We start from the raw sequence: 21,710 nt of genomic DNA on the forward strand, positions 1-21,710 counted from the left end.
GGTCTCCGTCATGCAGCCCCATTATATTCAGGTGTTCTCTAAGCGGACAATACGGTTAGTAACCCTGTAATTATTCTGAGCCGGTCCCTACTATATTGAAGTAGTTCTTCGGTTCTTTTCTCGGACGGTTCCCTAATGAAGGTTCTACTGTGTTTGTTGCCAGGCACATTTGTCCAGTACTTTGTGTGCTTTTTATTGGTCCATGTCTTGATCTGGTTTCGTATCAATGATTTTGGTACCCCAGAGCTGGTTCAGGACCTATATATGAAGTTGATGACCGCGTCTAGTGCATTCATCAGCTTTATCATTACCTTTGATTCCTGAATGCCCTGGCACCCAGTACAAAGTTAATTTCTTCCTATTTGCAAGTTCATTCAGTTCTTCATGGCATTCCCAGACCAGTTTTGAAGTTACCTTCGGGTTTGTCAGAGCCAGCCCCTCCCTAGTGCGCTCTTGCTGTCTGTAAAAATATTGATCCGCTCATTTCTTTGAGGTCTCAATTTGATGAGCCTTGCACACTGCAAGATAGCATACACTTCCACCTGAAAGAACGTTCCCTGCAGGTGACCGTCGATGGATACTCGAATACTTTCATCATCGACCCTGGTGTTTCCCAGGGATCCATATTGTGTCCAACCCTTTTTATATTGTATATCAACGATTTATTGTAAAAAAACCGAAAATACAATATATTACTTTGCTGACGACAGCACACTTATCTTGTCATTCCATTTGAATTCCAGGACATCGGCTACGGAGGCACATCTTCACCGGCAGCAGGAGTTTGCAAATCTTAATGAGGATCTAGAAGTGATTTCGAATTGGTGTGGAAGTATCCAGACCAATACGTCTTGGCACAATCATATCGCTGGAATTGCAAAGGCTGCTTCTCAAAAGCTTGGAACACAGTTCCGAACCAGAAAAGTGTACACACCTCAGCAACTTTCGATGCTTTATAAAGCCCAGATCAGACCTTCTTTGGAGCATTGTTCTCATGTATGGGGCTCTGCTCTCAAACATACCCTGGAGTTGTTGGATTCCATCCAAAAAAGAACCATCTGCCTGATTGGAGACGATAACATCACATGCAACCTTGATAGCCTGGAACATCGGAGAAATGTTGGAGATTTGTCTCTCTTCTATAGATACTTCCACGGGAGGTGTTCAAGTGACTTGGCACATTTGATTCCACCAAGAGCGATACTTATCAGAAATACGCGACAGACTGTGGCTGCTCATCTATGTGGAATAGACTTCCTGAGAACGTTTTTCCAAATGGATTCAATCTCCAGCGATTTCAATGTAAATCGCTACTTTCACACAGGCACCGCTCTGAGAGCGCCTCAAGGATTTTCCTGTAGTGCTTGTGTTTTGTATTGAAAAAATTCAGCCAATCACGACTAAAGTTCAAGATCTGGTTGATTTCGAAATAATTGCATTGTAATCAACAACAAACCTAATCGACTTGATTACCTGAAAAACATAAACATTTGTTCCAAAGTACAGTTATCGAAAATCTTTATTCGAATATATAAACAGGATTGTTATTTGAGGTTATGTAAATTAGTGAAGTGTGGCAATCCGTTTTTCATTTCGGTCTCTTGTATATGTTCATTGTATTGTTGAGCAAAATTCGATTAACAAATTCATTTGAGTTTTCCCAGTAGAGTTAGGGTTTGTTACTGCCATAATAATAATATCAAATTGAATCTGTGCATTTCTGTAGAAGCATTTATGATTGAAACTGTGATAACGATGCATAACTAAGTCCTACTTGTAATAAACAATTTTAGATATTTGATGTTCTATTTTTGAAAAACGGAATAACAAAATTTTTGAGAATTAACAGTAGTACATAAAGTGGAATACTGATCATTTCAACTCGACTGAAAATTAAAGACGTGACGTTATAATTTCCATTTCGGTCTCTTGTATATTTTCAGTTCAATGTTAAGTTTTATTCGGTTTACATATTCATCGGAGTTGTCTCAGTGGAGTCTAGTCACTATTACAATCATATTAATAATGAAACCTGTGAATTTCTTTAAAAGAATTCATGAAAAACTTAAATATTCAGTTTCGATCATATTTGAATACTTAGTTGATTCCATCGGTTCAGTTCGATTAGGAGAATGCCGGTAATTGAAATTGTGATTATGATGCATAATTGGCCCCGAATGATTCAAGAATGATGACACCTAGATGTTAGTTTCATGGTTGTCAGTTTCATGGCTACTAGAAAGAAGCATTTTATCGCTGTAAAACTGTGTATCGGAGGTCTAATCTTCAATTTTCTCATCTTTTTATCGCTTTGAAAGAAATAATCAGTAAACATGTTGAATATAACATACTATTTTCTGTTTCAAAAGCTGGACAATTCATGTTAGTTTTTTGTATATGTCTACTTCTTTATAACGAATTCACTCATTGGTATCAATATCATTATTAGAAAGGGTATTCAATTTCATTTATGATCTCGTTCAAAACTTCTGGTGGTCCACCTTTCCCGAGTAGAGACGACTAGATCCTTCGGATTTAGAAAATATCAAGAGCAGATAGTTGTTGGTTCACAGATAGATCAAAAAGACCTTTCGGTTCTGGCGCAGGAGTTTTCAGTCGCAGACCCAGGACAGAGATATCAACCTGCCTAGGAACCTATGCGACTGTAGTTCAAGCGGAAATGTACGCTTCTGAATTGTGTGTGGAGAGATTGGAAGAATCCAACCTCATACATGAGTCAATAGAAATATTTTCGGACAATCAAGCGGCGTTGAAAGCTCTTGGCTCCTACCGAGCAACGTCTAAATTGATAACAAATTGCCAAAAACGACCCCCATGATAAAAATACAGATTGTCCTGGCCATACTGACCTGGAAGGCAATGAAGCCGCAAAGGAGGGTGCTGCACGCAGCTTCATCAGACCAGAACTTGTCCTTGGCATCGCTTTAGGCTTTTTCAAACAAACATTGGATTTCTGGATGACAAGAAGATCTATGGACTTCTGGCAGAATCTTCCAGGATTGGCTCACTCCAAGGCGTTTATTCACCCATCGAAGCTTGATACCAAACAGTTGTTCGACTACAGGCCTTCTTACAAGTCACTGTCATTTGAATCACATGCAGAGACTCGGACCGTCGGAAGACAGTGTGTGTCGCCTTTGTTAGGAAACTGATGAAACAGCAGTGGACACACTTTGTGCCTGCCCCGCTGGGGACCGAATCGGGTTTTTAGAGTACGGCAGATCCGTATTCTTACCATCTGACCTAAAAGACTACTCACCATACAAACTAATCGGCTTCGTTAAGAAGCTGGGTTTATTTGGTCGAGTGTGAATGGATGTGAGCCACAATAAACCCTTGCGAGTTGCGGTGGAGGGTCGAATAGACCCACTCACTTTGGACTTAACCTAACCCAATCTGACCACCTAACATATTGATGATTAAAGTTAATTAGTGGCTGGTAATCAATCAATCAATCAATCAATCAATCAATCAAACATTTATTGAATCAGTGTTCATTTACAATCACATTAGGCAAACATCATCATAAAATACTGGCTGATACAACAGGTCAAACTATTATAGAAAAACAAATACAAAGCATAACTTAAATAAAAATAAGATCACTAAGCTACAATCAAATTATGATTATGACTCAAGGAGAAACTCATCCACAGAGTAGTATGCTTTTTGCAATAGAAAAACCTTAAGCTTCGTTTTAAAGACATTGATGTTTGAGGACTTAATGTCATTACTAAGCTTATTATATAGTATAATCCCACAGCACATGGGGTGATTCTTCGATACTGTCAATCTACTATAAGGCTGATAAAGTTGAAGGTTATTTCTGGTGAAATGTTCATGGATTTGCTCATTTCTAGGAATGATTGAAATATTTTTTCTTATATATATCAGAGTTTGGTAGATATACAAACTAGGCATTGTTAATACACTATAACGAATGAATAATGACCGAATTGAGAAATTAATAGCAAAAAATGCGAAGTGATTTCTGGAAGCGTATAGAAATATTTTGAAAGGGCCCCAGACATTTTTATCAAAAAAAAAAACACAGATACTTGAGTATTATGATTATGAATTCATTAGTTCATCGGGCACCTGCCACGCCCACCTATAAAAAATAGTTTGAAGGGTAAGAACGTAAATCAATCTGAGATTAGCTTTCCTTATGCAAATTTATCGGTACCACTAAGGTCATTACTCATATTTCCAATCAGGTATAGATTACCAGTATCTCAACGCATTAGTACTAATATATGTAATTCGTTACATGATAATATCTTGTTGTGCACTTCAAAAGTCGGTTATTATAGAGTAAGGCTAACTTATGCACTCCAGTTACACGTATTCAATATTCATTGGAATAATAAAGATTCAAACAAAAATATTGGAATTTGGGGGTGATCTCAAGATTGATAAAAATAATACTGCATATCCATTTTATTGATCTTGCTAAATGAGAGAAGACTCTTGTAATTCATCAGGAAGTTACTTACAAAACAGAGTATCAAGATAGTGTTAGTTTTTTGAGAAAAAAATTGTCTCTGGGATACCACAAGGAACAGCATTGGGCCCGATTCTGCTCAATTCATTTCTAAACGATATTTCCGAGCAGGAAATAGAATGATACATTGTGAGATTTGAGGCGACACTGTCATTTTTTTGAGGATTCTAATTCAATTTTGCTGAAAAATATGGAAGAGGCTGGTTATCGATAATATAATTTATACTCAACTTCGAACTATAAAATACTATTTCTTGTTCAAACATATGAAAAAATACATTTCTGAGATATAATCGATACAAAATAAAATAGCAAAATATTGAATTTGGGAATATTTACAGATTGTTATTTGAGGAGAAATGAAGAGACTGATTATTTGATGAAAAACAAAATGAGAATATGACACCAAAAAATTCAAAAACCAAGTCATACATCTGAAGTAGGTACTAGATATGAGTAAGTTATTCATCATTAGTGTATGGAAGCAAAACAAATTGTTTTATTTTTCCCTTTTGTACAACATACAGAGTCGACAGTATCATCATATCTAGAGTAGAGAAAATGACTGGACAAACATGCTTCTCTGACTGTTTAAAAAATAAGGTAACTGTTCAAATTTAGTTTAGTTAGTGAAGTTAGTTTATTGGTGACAGGCGTAAAAGTTAAAATTGTTTAACGTGCTCGGCGATTTTCTGTTGCATCAAATTTTGTGTGAAAAATGGAAATTAGTGCTTAAAAACACTTGAAATACTGATAGTGGCATACAGTGATTGTACTCTAAGTCAGAAAAAAGTTTGCAAGTGGTACAAGCTTTCCACAAAAGGTCGAGAAGATGTGAATGACGATACTCGCCCTGGACGCCCCAGCACATCAACAACCGATAAAAATGTTAAGAAAGTGAGGCAAATTGTTAAAGAGAATCTTCGAATCACTTTTAGAGAAGTTGCGGCATATTGGTTGGCTCATGCTGAACAATGTTTTTGAAAATTATAGGCATGAAGCGTGTGGCAGCAAAGTTCGTTTTAAAATTCCATCCACGACGATCCAGATTCGCATGAAAATGTTAAAACTGGTGACAAATCATAGGTATATAGTTATGACATCGAAACAAAGTTCAATCTACCCAATGGAAGAGCACAAGAGAGCCAAGACCAAAAAAGAACGCCAAGTTCGATCAAATGACGAAGTTTTGCTCACTGATATCTTCGATTATCGTGTTGTAGTACATCAGGAGTTCTTGTTTCATGGTCGTACAGTCAATAAGTTGTATTATCTTGAAGTTATGCGCCACTTGCGGAAATTAATACGGAGGAAACATCTGGTATTGTTGAAAAACAATTCATGGCTTTTGCAACACGATAATGCACCTGCCAAAACAACACCGCAATCATGCTTCAGCCACCGTTTTCACCGGATTTGGTCATCTATAACTTTTTTCTGTTCACAAGATTGAAGAGATCCCTTTAAGTAAAATTTAAAAAAAACGCTGGCACATGTGTATTGTGGTTAAAACAATCAAAAGACTATTTACAATATTTATATCGGAGGGGGACTACTTTGAAGAGGAGAATTGATGGATAAATACGTATTTTTTGAGAAAAAATGGAAGATCACTTCATTTTTTGACCAGAGAGCATATGAAAAACATTCCTCAAACTCATTTTGGAAAACTGATTACTCACTCATTCTCAAGAATATGTTGATTGAATACATATTGAAATTTAAAATCAAGTGTTTTCTTTACATTTTATTATACGATTAATAAATACATTTTTTAATAACAATGTCGTGTTAGGCGTGTTAAATGAACTATTTATAATCTCAAATATCCTTACAAATATTTATACTTTTATATTCATATTCTGTATTCGGGCAAGTACCCATACGCACAAAAATATTATGGTAGGTTGCTAATAACGTACTTTTTAGTGCTATTAGGTATGCAAACGACTAAAAATTTCAATATGTTACTATGAGAGGTATGAAAGTGCCATTACTCTCAAAATACTGTAAGGCAATAAAGGCAAATGTCACTTGATTTTGGAATTTTTTATAATTATTCATGTTTTTTTCTCTGTTTCCTCTCAAATGTTATAATTGAATTCGAATTGCGCTACTAGAATTTGTTCATTTTTATTTTCGTAGGTACCTCTTTTTTTATTCACTATGCGACCTTTACTTGCTGAAATAGAATACAGTGAGATTCGAAAAGTTTTATTTTAAAACGGTGTACAGGGGAGAACAAAAATTGAATTTTTGATTAGGAGTAAACTACCTTATTTTTGACATTATCAAAAAAGTTTATTTAGAAAAGTTGTTTGAATTTGAAAACAATATTCATATTTGAAATCATAACCACTTACGTAAAAAAACAAAAAAAAAATATTTTTTTTGGTTCTAGCCCATGAAGAGTACTAGTACTACTTACAGATTTGTATTACTTGATTGTTCAACATTAATTGATTCAGTCAATTATTTCTTGCCATTAAAGCATAGTGAAAGTTATTATGGACATACATACAGAGTGAAATATCAATTTTGCACCAAAAAACTAGTAAAAATTCAAACCATTTCCAATAAACACCTATATGCTAGTTCAAAAAATGAATTGGACTGAATTTCACATCGAAATATTATCATAGTAATATGAGGGAGGCGCCTAAGGTATATAAGAGATACCAGTACTCTTTCTTAGGCTAAAACCATGAATAATTGACGTTTTTTGTTTTGTTATGTAGATGGCTATGATTTCAGATCTCAATATTGTTTCCAACTTTTTCTTTAATGTCGGAAATAAGGGTAGTTTACTTTTGATCAAAATTTCTATTTTTTGTTCTCCCCTGTACACCGTTCGGAAATTTAGAATTCTGAGAACTCAAATCCAAGTTTCCCGCATTGCACCAGTTCTCATTAAGAACAAAATTTTCTGAAAAATGAATAATAAGAAAGTTTCCCATATGGGTGCAAACCTTTCAAAACTCATTTTATATTCATTTATGATTCCATAATTTACCGAAATGATTGATATTCATTTCACTTCATAATCATAGCTGTTGTGTTGCCGGTAAATGTTTGACTTTTTCAATAATCACTGATACATACTTCTTTGTTTTTTTCTGCCGACGTACAATTTTCCACCCTTTGTTTGTCCCAAAAAGCATCAGGACGGAGTACTATCAATTTCGACAACTCTTCCTCTGTAAATACAGCAGTTACTTGATGTATACATGATCTAGCAACTTTCCAGGGACCTTTTCTTGCATCTATTATCACTGTGACACCTTTAGATCGACTAGTTTTACTGAAACAAAAAAAATTATTGCTCTTAGGAAGATAACGTACTCATTGAAGCAGCACGAATGCTAATGAAATGAAAATATTCAAATTCATGAAAAAAAAATTGGTCCATTGAGAAAAAAATTAAATTTGGTTCCTTAAAGGATGAACTGTTCGTTCATCATTGGTTGATTCATGTATAAAATTCCAATCAGAATTCTGCATCAGATGTACTGAAGGAAAATACCTCAAAGAGCTTGTGAACATTCCAAAAACTTTTGGAATTTGGAGGCCCAGAAAAAAGTTTGGACGAATATATATAAAACATAAAACCTAGCTAGGGCACTTAGAAAATGATAATGCTGATATTCATTTGGTTTCAGAAATGGCAATTAGGCTGACAACCTGTAGAAAATCAGGGATTGGTCAATTGATCGATAGCTTGTTAGAAGGCTTAAGACTTACTGAGCTGTTCTGAAAGGGATAAAGGAAGCCAGGACATAGCAATGCTTGAATTGATGAGTTCAAATCCCTAGGATCAAGAGATGCAAGTTCATTGAAGTAGAATAAACAAACCTGTTGAAAACGAATGTTACTAAACCTAGAAGTTAATAAATTTCTTGATCGGAAAAAAACTAAAGAGATACGACCAGTGAGTTACTGCAACTATGGAAGTGAAGAAAAGTATAGGGTTTTGCAGTAAACGCAAAATGATGAACTCGTTACCAAAACCTATGCGTTCAAGAGAACTTTCCAAACTGGAAAGAGTCGACGACGAAGGACTCTTAGGTCAGACTAGAAAAAACTTCATAAAGGCTCGTCATGAAGAGTGGTTGTTGCAAATATTTAGGCGCATAACGTGAAGTTATCAGATAGATGCAGAGTTCTTGATGAAAAATGCAGCTCGAAAAAATATCAACTTTTCGACAAAGAGTGATTCAGGGAAAGAGTGTTTCAAAAAAGGTTTCTGAATGAAGTTAGTTGGTTCACATTGATGAAAGACTGCCTCATATGAACCAAAAGCTAGCAACTTAGGGTTATAGATTCCAAAGGTGGTGAAAAAAGAAAAAGATTGAGAAGATGTATATTTGTAATGAAGGCCGATCGAGAAACCAGGAAAACTGAATTCCGAAAAACCCCAGCCCTCGCATCAGTTCATTTGCGAGCACAAAAAGATAGGACAGGCTTAGTGAAATGTAGGTGATCCACAAATTATGATATAAATAGAATTGAAACTTTCTATGTTTTTTACCACTTTTATTTGTGACCATTGTTACTGCAGTTTCATCCTATAAGGACATTTTCAAAGTTATACATTAAACATACTTTACTATATCAGTTTAAAAATGTCCTTATAGGAAGAAACTGCAGTAACATTCAATTATCTTTTCTTCATAATGATTTTCTATCACGAAGTAACGGCTACATCCATCAATTTATTGATCCACAAATTGTGTGCTGATTTTTACAAACGTGATCACCTATATAAACAAATATTATTCATCAAAAACTACTATTGTTTTTCAAAATATTCCCCATGAAGTTCTTAAAGAACTACTATTTTGATTTCTGTAAAACTACTGAATTGGTTGTCGATTTTTATTTGTTGTACTCTATTAGTTAAATAGTCTTCTTGAAAAAGTAGAGTTGGTTCCAGAGTATACCTTATGTGTATAACTCATTTAAAACCTTGCCATATGCTACAGTATCAAAAGCATTGGCATGGTCCAGGAAAATCATCAAACATTTTTGAGAGCTATCTAAGGCCATTACAATTTTTTTCAATCAGATCTAATACAGCACTTTCAGTTTTAGAGTTTGCGATGAAACACAATTGACTTTGTGAAATTACATGATTTCAACAAAAGGAATTCATTAATCTTTTTTCAAGTGTGAATTCAAAATTTTTCGTTTTATTGTTCATAACAGAGATGCACCTATGATTTTCTACACTATTGTGTTGCCGGCTAAATAGGAGTCACCAATGATTCTTTCCACTGATGTGGTAGTTTTTCTTGTCTGTAGGTTAAATTTATGATGTAGTTCTATCAGATATTTATGTGTAATTTTTATGTATATTGAGGATATGCAATCGGAGCAGCTGTCTTCGAGTTTTGATATCATTTGAATTACTTCATTTTGCGTCACCCCCTTCATATATATTGTTGATTGTATGGTTCTGTCTTTGGGTAATTGTTAGGTAGAGATCCGACTTTCTTTATTTCTTCAGCCTCATCAAAACCTATGCTGGCAAAGTAGTGACTGAAAATGATCAGTTCTTACTGGCCCACCATTTATGTCTTTCATTTGAATGTTGGAGATGAGTTCTTCAGTTTTTTTTTTTTTCATATTCAATTCAATTCAAATATACTTTATTGTCTGGAGAATAAATTCTTATTGACAAAGCTTAGTGCGAAATATAAATAACATATACATTAAATCACAGAAGTATCACAAGAGTAAAATCATTAAAAGTAAGTCATAACATGAACTGAAAAGAGAAATTTAAATAATAATAACCTAATACAAACGTTCAGGATATAAGAACATGGTCAATAAAATTAAATAAATCAATTTAAACTAAATTGAATGAAATCAATGAAATACCAATAGCCAGAAACACGTGTCCACGGGTTGCCCCCTTTTGGAGTGTTATGTCCACTATTTGCTACATTTTTTATTTGTATCATACACACTCGATAAAATCTCTCTCTGTATTTATATCCTGGACCCGGTTGTCACGCAGGTAGCTATAGCTGCCTACGTGGTCATGTTAGATGTAGCCTGGGAATTCTAGGTCTTCTAACTGGAACCACAAATGTGCGGTTGGCTCCTGTTGTTGACTCCGTGCGTATGTGCTGTATCCTGCTTTCGGCAAACAAGTGTTGCCCATCTTTGCACTTGGCTGCACTGCGCTGATGAGGCCAATAGCCAGAAACACGTGTCCGCGGTTTGCCCCTCTTTTGAGTGTTGTGTCCACGAATTGTTTTATATATATATATATATATATATATATATATATATATATATATATATATATATATATATATATATATATATATATATATATATGGTGTGTTGTTTGATGAGTTTCCAGCTTTGAAAGTTCTATTGAAGGAGTGAGTGTCAATTTTATTTTTAGTTCATCTCTCTTTCGAATGGATGTTATTAGTCCTGATGTAATCCATGGTTTTGCTCTGTGACGTCTTATTTTACATGTTTTACTATGATTATGGCAGGCCAATTCAGTGTAAAATTCGAGTTTAGAAGTGAACCTGTTATAAGTTTCCTGGACATCTGAACACATGATAATATCATCCCAGTTTTCGCTTTCGAGATATTTATTCAGTTCTATATAGTCGACTTTTCATTTATTGACCAATTGATACTTGTAAGTATAGTTTCAGTGGTTAGGATATCGTTTATTCATTCAGAGTGATGAGATACTAAGTAAACATGTGAGTTCTCACAAAATAGAATGATACTTTTGTCTTTTATACCCTCAACAGTTATCTTTTTTTGTTAATAATTGATATGCAAACATTCCAAATATCAAACAAGTCGATTTATTGGACCATTGACCTTAGAACTGGTTGGCCAAGGACTGCCTCCATTGAAAACAAGTGAATCATGCAAAATTCTTAAAACACTCTCATAGTCTACGGCAATGCAATAATGAATCACTCTTTTATTATCAAGTGAAAATGTCACCGACAGATAAAGAAGAATGCAAATATGAAGACCGTGCAGGTGACACTCGAGAAAATAATCATGCCCTCTGGGTTTAATTCGTGCCGCAAAAGTTTCTACTCTATAAATTAAGTGAATACCCACCTGAATAGAGAAAGTAAGTACTGGAGAGCCGGAACGGCATCTAACGAAGGAGAGTCGAGTGGTACTGTTAGCAACAAAATGGGTCTTCCGTCTCTGTCGCGCCCACCTGGTAACACTGCTGTTCGTCCTTGTAGGCATGATACGTCATAGCCACATTCCATATCCTGCAAAAAGGAATGCGATAAGAATAACAGTTTGATTAATATATTAATAACATTAATTATGGGCATACTGTGTTTGAGATGAATGAAATTCTCCCAGAGTTGAGTAGAAGCTGATATATTGAAAATGCATCACATGTCAGAAGTGCTAGGAAAAGAAAAATTTTCAAAAATATAAAAGAAAGTCAGTTATCCAACAAAATATCTATTTATTTTATATATCGAATGAAACACCTATTTTAAATATAAATAAACTACAGGGTGTTGATTAAGTATGTAGCATAAATTTAACAGACGATTCATTAGGGAATTTTAAGACGAAATGTTTATATAAACATGGGTCCGCAAATCCTTCGTTCTCAAGATACAGGGTGTTGAAATAAAAATAAAAAAAAAGTTACTCGTAAATATCTTAAATATCCTTTACCTAATTTTGTGGTAATTTGGCAATGGTATTTATAACATTGAGGAGTTAGAAATACAACTTTTTTGTCTCTTGAATTTTTTTCGTATTTTGCTTAGTTTTTAAGAATTAAATGTTTTTTTTGAAAATTATTATTTTTACTTTTCATTACTAATTATGTAACAATACCAACAAATATTAAATAACATTAACATCTAGACTAACAATTGCACTAAATTAAGTGTTGGAAATGGCCTCCTTCGGCTTAAATACAACCGTTTAGCCGCCGCATCATTGAATTTCGCACTCTTCTGAAAATACCTGGCGTATCTTTTATTATATCACATGAATTAATGATTTTATTCCGTAAATCTTCTTCACTTTTGCAGTTCACAGTAGTTTTGTATACCAACGCTTTAAGGTGTCCCAAGAGAAAATAATCTAAGGAATTCATTTAAAAAAAATCTGTTCAAAATCTGTTTTTCCGTTAACCAGCTGTCGCACCCCTACGAACGACAACCCTCAGAAGTCGAAACTTGTGCGAGCCAAGGATTAACGAGGTCTTACCTTTTAACGTGTGATTCCTAACACGGGTTGTCGGTAGCAGGTGAAGATCGATCGTTCAGACTAGGGCTTGAACCACCGACCAGCACGGCAGTCAATTCGAGTGAGTGAACAAAGCACCCACACCGAACCGCTTGGCTACCGACTGACCATTTCGAGCGAGAGATGTGGCCATAGATGTGGGCCTGCTCTCCCAATCCAGCGATTACGGTAATTGTCATCCAAAAATTGCCGTGCCACTACACTAAAGTGTGGTGGAGCACCATCGTGCATGTACCACAAACGAAATCTTTCTATGAAAGAATTTCTTCTGAAAGTCCAGGTAAAGCAAATTCTAAAAACCTTCGGTATTCTTCTCTATTGAGTCTAGGTGGAATGAAGTGAGGCCCAATGAAATGGTCACCAACAATCCCAACCCAAATATTAAAAGAAAACTATTCTTGAAAATTATTTTCTATCAAGGCCTGTGGATTGTTTTCGGCCCAAATGTGATTGTTGTGGAAGTTAATAATTGAATTGCAAGAAAAACAAGCTCCATCTGTAAACAATATTCGACTTGGGAAACCTGGATTTCTTCTTATTTTAACGCATAACCAATTAGAAAAAGCTAGTCTTACAGGCAAATCTCTGGGCAATAGAGCTTGCACACGTTGCATGTGATAGAGATATAGCTGCTGGGCTCTTATAATCTGTCACACTGTGACATGGGTAATATTCAGTTCTTCAGCTATTTTCCAAGTACTGGTATGAGGATTTACTTCAATCTCATTCAGAACAGTTTCTTCAATTTGAACTGTTCGTACTGTTGCAGCCCCCCCAATGACAACTGTCGATCTTTTAAAGCTGCCTGCTTCAGAAAGTCGTGCACAGTAGGCACTACACTCTGAGGAAATCTTTCATGGCAAATTCGTCTTGCAGCATTCGAGTTTCCGTTAGCCATTCCATAACAGAAATGCATATCTGCCATTTCACTGTTAGTAAATTGAACCATGTTTTACAAAAATGGTTCGAAAAATAACCATTAAACACACTTTTCATAACAATTATGAATTAAAAGCTTATAAAGTTGACAACAACTGTCAAGTTGTTTATTAAATGCTGCAATCGTTTTCCAAGGAAACCCTTGATTAATATTTATGGTATTTTCAGAAAAGTGCGAAATTTAATGATGCGGCGGCTAGACGGTTGTTTTGAAGTCGAAGGAGGCCATTTCCAACACTTAATTTAGTGCAATTCGTTTGTCTAGATGTTAATGTTATTTAATATTTGTTGTTATTGTTACATAATCAGTAATGAAAAATTGTAAAAATAATTTCCAAAAGAAACATTTAATTCCCCATACTATTCGTTGTGAGGTCCAGGGATATGCAATTAGGTCGACTTTTTTTTCTTAAAAACTAAGCAAGATACGAAAAAAATTCAGGAGACAAAAAAGTTGTATTTCTAATTGCTTAATCCAAAGGAATAATAAAAATTCACAAAAGTCAGTGGCGTACATTTTTAAGTCAAAAATATTCGTTCAAATCATAGTTAATTAACACCCTGTATAGTTTCACAAGGTTCTTTGTTTTCAACAAAAAAATAATATAATACAAAAAAAATTTGGAGTTTGCAATCGACAAAACTGGTGAATCAGTAGGCAAAAATCATTTCACTTCACTGCTCTCAAAATTCATTGACAGGTTTCTTAGTGGATCAGAAATATCAGTAATATTTGTTCATTAAAAAAAATTGGAGCTGTAGCTCAGAACTGCCCAAAAGCGACAGTTACAAGCTCAATAATACTTTTTCAAAAATTATTAGATTGTTTTGAAAGTTTTGTCCGTTTTGCAGACATCGAAATGAGCGACATTTTGCCAACGTTACACAAGTCAATTAATTCCGTTAGCATAAAAATTGAGTGCTCTAGATTCGATGAAGTCGAAGAAGGCCGTTTTTGTCTGGTGCTGATTGGCAAAGGTTTTACTGCTGAGAAAATTATCGAAGTGTTCAAAACGTTGGTAGTCGTTTGGCGAGAGATCTACCGAGTATTATGGGTGAGGCAAAACTTCGACGATCAATTCGTTTAATTGTCGAATGGTGAGTGGTGAAACGTGCGGATGGGCGTTGTCGTGAAGCAGAATCGGACCTCTTCTGTTGACCAGTGCCGGCTGCTACTGACGTAATTTTTTACATATAGTCACATACACTTCTAAAAGAAACCATTAACCTACAGTGTAGGGAGTTGAGACTACTCTGAACAAATTGTTTCTTTTAGATGATTCGATTTATAGCCCGTTTTCAAGTATGACCACCGACTATATTTTAAAAGTTTTCTTTCTTCATACGAGGAATTGGGCAAATTTCGGATATGCGGTTAGTTACCTCTTTCACAGGCAGATGGGGCGATGACAAACTTGTTGTTTGTTGTCCGCTTCAGCCTAGTTCGAGGAATTATACTCTGAAGAAATTCGATTTTCAATTAATGGAAATCATCGAATTCATGTTAATGATAGACACTACCTTGCACTGACGAGTGGCCAAATAGCTCGAAACCGGTCTGCAAGTGTGTTCCAATAATTGAAAATATATTGCGGTAGTTGTATCGCCAACAGCATATGCAGGAATAACTTGAATGAAGAATCCTGCACTGACACCTGTCGAATATAATCCAAAACCCTTCATGTTATCAGCCAGGGGAATAGTTGTTTTCTGTGTTTGAAAGCGTTTGGAAGTCAAAATTGCGAAAAAACGGTCCCATTTGAAGAAAAAGAAAGCATTATTTCATCAAGATAATACATGATGTCACAAATTGATGAAAACGATGGCAAAATTGGGCTTCGAAGTGCTTCTGCATCTACTGAAAATTCACCGTATTCTCCAGATCTGGCCCCTAGTGCCTTTCTTGTATTCTTAGACCTCGAAAGAATGTTCAATGGAAAAAAATTCAGCTGCCACGAAGTGGTAATCGTCGAAACTGGGGCCAATTTAGAGGCTTAAGACAAAACGTATTATAAGAATGGTATCGAAAAATTGTATGACTTTTTCGAATAATAAAATGTAATTTTATGAAAAAAAATATTTTCAGCCAACTAGTGATAGACGTAACTATGTTATGGTAACAATGTTCGAAAATGGAATGAAAACGTCTGATAAGAGAATTGTTCGGATTATCAGCACATAAAAAATCATACTTTGTTAAAATTCTCGGAAAACAAACAACATATCTGCACAGACCGAATGGGTTTTGAAATAAAAAGTTCTGTAGATTTAAAGTTAGTAGATCGATTTTAGGAAGCTATTGTCTCTGTGTAGGTACATCGAACATTATCTCATATGAATAAGGAATCAAACAGGAATATTCTCAGGTGGCCTGAATATCTGACAGAACTGGAAAAAAACAATAATTCTTTCAAAAACAGAAGGAAATCAGAAACATGGAACCAATCCCTGACTGAATACAAAAAGCTTCTGAAAAAATCTAGGAAAGATTCATGGGAGACGGAATGTGAAGAAGTTGAGGCTACTTCTATAAAATACACTTGGAAAGAATCTCAGGTATCAACAAATAATACAAGCGAGTACACAATAACAAGGATTCTGTAAAGATCTTCTCCAGATGAACTTCTCTGGACCACGAATCATTTATCTCACAGCAGAGTCGTACTGGACACATTTAAAAATAAAACATTCCCCAAAAAGAGCATTGATATCAAGATTGTTTCGAGAATGTCGTGAAGAACAGAAAAAACTCTCATTGACTCCAAGCTGGGTACCACGATACTAAATCACATGCAGTGAGGAAGCTGATGAGTGTGTTGGACACGGGTCACCAACCCTATATGAAAGAAACAACTGTGGAAGTGAAAACTACGGTACCGGACCAAACTGGAAAATGAGTCAACACTCGTATGAAAAGCACTGAAAAATTCACATATGAAAAACCTTTATGGATATACCTTATGAGGAAAATACTGAAGAGCTCCTTCAACAGAAAAGGTAGCAGCTCAAAGTAATCACAAGGATATTTACTTGATACTGTCTTTTCACAGGACATCTGAGAAATATCGGTCGGTAGCCAGGCGGTTCGACGTGGGTGCTTTGTTTACTCACTCGAATTGACTGCCGTGTTAGACGGTGATTCAAGCCCTAGTCTGAACGATCGATTTTCATTTACTATCGTCCAACCCGTGTTAGGAATCACACGTTAAAAGGTAAGACCTCGTTAATCCTTAGCTCGCACAAGTTTTGACTTCTGAGGGTGGTCGTTCGTAGGGGTGCGACAGCTGGTTAGCGAAAAAACAGATATTTTATTGTCGATTGACTTTCACTTCAAAGGGTTTTACAAAAACCGCGACACGTGTTTCGCTATACAATAGCTTACTATACAATAGTAACTAAAAGTTACTTCTAAATCACAACTATTTTATACTCTAACCTACTTTCTAATGAATGAATTCACCTGAAAAGGTCAGGTATGAATTTAACTAAATGAATAGGTGTTTCGAGAATTAACTATTTTTACCTGAAAATGAACAGATTCAATAATAGCGAGTTATTCAATTGAGTTTGATCGTTAATAAGATATTGAGTATTTTTGAATTTGTTTATTTCCATTCTTTACAACAGGTTAATTTTCAAACCTTTCCACTGGGAATGAAGGGGCTTGAATTCATGGTTGAACTCATGTCCCTCTGTGATTGAATGAGTGGCATATGTGAAATTTGTTTTTCCATTCTGGTAACTATTTTTGTGTTCCTTTATGCGGGCTTTGAACGTTCTTTCAGTTTAACCTATATGAAACGTCAAACATGACCCACATGATAATTTATACACTCCCGATTTTTCTGAAACTGAACTTTTATCTTTGTTATTCTCAATGTGAATGCCTAAGTTGTTGTTGGTTTTGAAATCAATATTTACACCTTTGTTGTGCAGAAAATCTGAAATATTTGTAGTAGGTTGGCCTAAGTAGGTTGAGGTTCTATAACTTCTATCCTCTTCTCTTAGAATTGGGTGAACTTCCTTCAAAGCTTGACTGTATAACTTTTTTGATAATAAAGAATATATAATACTGCTATCGTGATCATTGTTGACGGCTATTTGTTTTATTATGTTCAGTTCTCTATTGAAATTCGCCTCTGACAACGCACATTTATCAGTCTGTGGATCATACTCTTGAAAGCTGATACTTTGTACTGATACCGGTGGGTGGACGAATTATGAATGATATATGTACGTGCTGGTTTACGATGAATTGAAAAATCATATATTTTGTTAACTTTTGTTATCGTCAATTCCGAAAAATTTTGATTTAGATTTCCATGGTGAAAGTGATAAAAGCTTGGAGAGAATTGATGAACTTCAAAAAGTTTGTCAACTGTATGTTCGTTCCTGTGAAACATACTGTGATATCAACCACATATCTATACCAATACACGAAACATCTTACCAGTGGGTTACTGTGTATTTTTCTTTCCAAAACATCCATGAAAATCTCTGCCAGAATAGAACTAAGTGGGTTTCCCATCATGAGACCTTTGCAGGATGATTAAAAACTTTTATTGAATTGGAAGTAATTTTGTGACAAACAAACCGTAAGCAAGTCTAATATTTCCTTTTTCACTACCGGATTTATAGACCGTTCGTATAATAGATTATCAACGAGAGTAATCGTTTCATTCGCAGGAATACTGAAAAACAGATTCTTTACAATCAATTTGGCATTATCCGAGAGTGTAATATCTTGAATTTTATTATGAAAACGATTTTTAACTACGAAAAAGCTACTACGAAACATATCGTCATTGCAATCTGTAACCTTATTTCACAATATAATTACCGCAGTATCTTTATGATAAAGTTTGATTTCGTAAAAATGAACATGAAGTGAATATCCGACACAAATATACAATAACTGACCCCCACCACAGCACAGCACTGTTTGAGAGATCGTTCAGTTTTTCTATCTATATTCATTACAATAGTCTTCCCACACAACTAAAAAATTGAAACCGACACTTTTTAAGCTTCGTGAAAAACAGCTATCGTGCAACTAAAGTCTCGCATAAAATACAAAAATTCAAGTCACTCTGTAAGCATTATGAATTACCCCTCTTTTATTCTTTAAAATTTTTTTCTCTCTTACTACATAGGCTTTATAATTTTTAGTACATCATATGTTTGATGAATACTTTTAAGTTTTGTATATTGTAAAGGAGTTGAATGGAAGAGCAGGATTTGGCGTGTTGCACACGCTTGTCTCCTGAATTCTGCTCTGGGATTTTTCCAAACCCATTGTATTTTCCTTTGTGTATTTTTTTTTACCTTGGTGAATAAGATACATTATTATTATTATTGTCATCATAGTGTGCGCTGGTCAGGCCTTATTCCCCGAAGCCCCGATACATTCGGGAGGGCGCGCCAGCATTATCAACCAATTACCACTCCCCACACCGTGGGTTAAGTGATCATTGTGTCCGAGAATCATGTGTCCCGAGCAAGCGTAGTGAGCCAAGAATGACAGCCTTCTGCATCTGTGCGGCTAAGATTTCTGCCTTAGTGCGGCAAGCCGGTATGATTTTAAGATTCGAGAGTAGTAGAACAACCATCTTGACAGAGTGATCTGAATAGAGTCTGCGGAGTTCGAAGAGAAAATCTCGATAGTTTATCCGTTTTTCCTCCTCTTTTCTGACTATATTCGTCTCGCCAGGAGCTGAAAACTCCACGACAAATATCGTTATGCTCTGGTGGTCGAAAAGGACTACATCAAGCTTTTTAGCTTGTATGAGCATGAGGGTGGGGAACGAATAGTTTCAATAAATTCGACACTTCTCGTTCCCCACAACGGATTCAATATCCCCCGGACCGTAGGGCAACACCGGTATCTCATCAATACCGTAAGAGTGCTGTAGATGGTAACATAGCACTCTTAGGGCCGCGTTATGTCGATGGATATAGGTCGAGACCCTATATGCTGGACATGCTGATAGTAAGTGACTTGGGGTCTCGGGCGCCTCGCGGCAGGCCCTGCACCTTGTGTCAGGAACCTCTAAACCCATCACACGACTGCGGTAGACTGAGGTGTTGAAGACACCATCCTGGCAAGCCATGACGAACCCCCCAGTTTCCGACTTCAGCCCACTCGACCTGAGAACAGCGAACGTCAGGCGCTTTGATAAGCCAAGGTTATTGAAGAAGACCCATGCATTGGCTTATCCTTGTGTCTCCGCAGAAGTAAGGTGATCTCTACGGCTTTCATCTGAGCTTTTCACTGAACGGGTTCCAACTCGGTGCCAGAGTCGTGGTCACCTCGTTCAGAGTCGAAAACTATACCGAGTCCATCCGCTGCTCGGGCAGCTGCCCTAAAGAGAAATGCTCCAATTTCTGCTCTCTCATGGTCACGGACCATGCAGAGAGGAGGATCCGAACTCCTGACGACTTTACAGGCTGTATCCAGTACCATTCTGTCATGTAGACACTCCAAAATCAAAAGTCCCTGTTGTCGGGAAAAGTACAACCGTGGAACGGACGATTTGGGATGCAAACTCCTATATAGATACATCATTTTTCGGGTCTTTACGTCTGGTATTATTATTATTATTATATATTTTAAATAAAGTTTTGTGAAGATCAAATCGTAAGGTGTAGTTTATGAAATGAAAAGATTGTTAAAATGGTGATTAGGAGAGAACATTGGAAAAAATAATATCGCCTGAATATTAGGTGAAGGATGGTTAAAACAATTCATATTATAAATGAACATTTTTATAAATAATTTGTTCATTATCATAGATAATGAGAATTCACTAGCAAAGGAAAAGTTAATATCTCAACAACTTTGATTGTATCAAATTAAAGCATCACTATAATCTAAAAATCATTGATAGATGATAGTGCATTTCTTCAATATATTACATTTTTGTTTCACCACTCTATTTATTTACATCGAAAACAAAAAAGCATTTTACAATTCAGCAACTGGTCGGCTACTGATTTTTCATAGCAACCTGTTAACATTACATCTTGATATTTTTTATTTTATCATCTACCTCAACATCTTTTATTTTGCTCTTTTCTCTACCCTTAGTCACCTTTCCCCGAAACTTTTTACCTTACCTGAGATAACTTGGTATATCCAATAAAAAATCCAAATCACATATTGTACCGTCACTGATAAACGCACCTGAACGCACGTGGTACCGTCATGGGTACCGTCGTGGTACTAAAGAAGCGGTGCTGTAAAAGTTGTCTCTTTCGTCGGGTCTGATCCCAGAGTGTGTCAGGGCAGACACGATGTGTCTAGTATGCGGTTGTTCAGCTGCGCCTGGTTATTGTTTGCACTCAACATTTGGGTTCGTCCTTTAAGTGGATTGCGAAGATTACATGGTGAAGAAGAGTCTATTGAATTCCATTAGGAACATTCCAAGTGCGGTGAAGCTTCATTGGAATATGACTTTAGAAAAACTCAGCCATTGCATTTGCCATTGTTTTAGACGTAGATAAATGACTTATGTGCACTAATAGTTACAACAGTTAAATGATCTGGGTCAAGAAGTTTGATGTTTAACAAAAACCAGTTTACTTAAAAGGTATTTGTCGTACAAAAAATAAAATTGGCAATGTGAACACCACCTTCGCAGTATTTCAACCAAGAAAATTTTCACTCTCTCACATTGTGCCGACTATACACACTATTTCGAAATGTTGAATTTGAAAGAAGTGCTTTCCCACTTGTTTGGCTCAAGAATGAGCTAGAACGAAAACTAATTTCGATTTGATACATTATTGTTTTCGTATTTCTTTAAAAATTGTACCAGAATCGATCAACTGGAAACCCTTATCGAAATAGTTTTTCACTATAGACTCCGTGGAATAAGAAAAAACTCGCAGTTCTACAAATAATTCCTTACTCTCTGGTTCCTGATATAAGGAAGTAATAAAGGCTCGGTATGACTCCAAAACGCGA

At 35.7% G+C, this 21,710-nt stretch overlaps 1 protein-coding gene across 1 annotated transcript in view; it reads right to left on the minus strand.

Annotated features, from left to right (window-relative positions):
• LOC111506365 (uncharacterized) overlaps nucleotides 1-20,995 on the minus strand; it is a 440,916-nt gene extending 419,921 nt beyond the window's left edge. Inside the window, 3 exon segments of the mRNA XM_074182237.1 lie at nucleotides 7,628-7,826; nucleotides 11,636-11,799; nucleotides 20,861-20,995. Of these exon segments, the coding sequence (XP_074038338.1) occupies nucleotides 7,628-7,826; nucleotides 11,636-11,796 (360 nt within the window). The 5' untranslated portion in view covers nucleotides 11,797-11,799; nucleotides 20,861-20,995.
• Nucleotides 20,996-21,710: the final 715 nt, after the last annotated feature.

The sequence above is a fragment of the Leptinotarsa decemlineata genome, unplaced genomic scaffold (assembly GCF_025532065.1).
Source record: "Leptinotarsa decemlineata unplaced genomic scaffold, Ldec_3_MD MMD2_tig00026328_RagTag_RagTag, whole genome shotgun sequence".
NCBI lineage: Eukaryota > Metazoa > Arthropoda > Insecta > Coleoptera > Chrysomelidae > Leptinotarsa > Leptinotarsa decemlineata.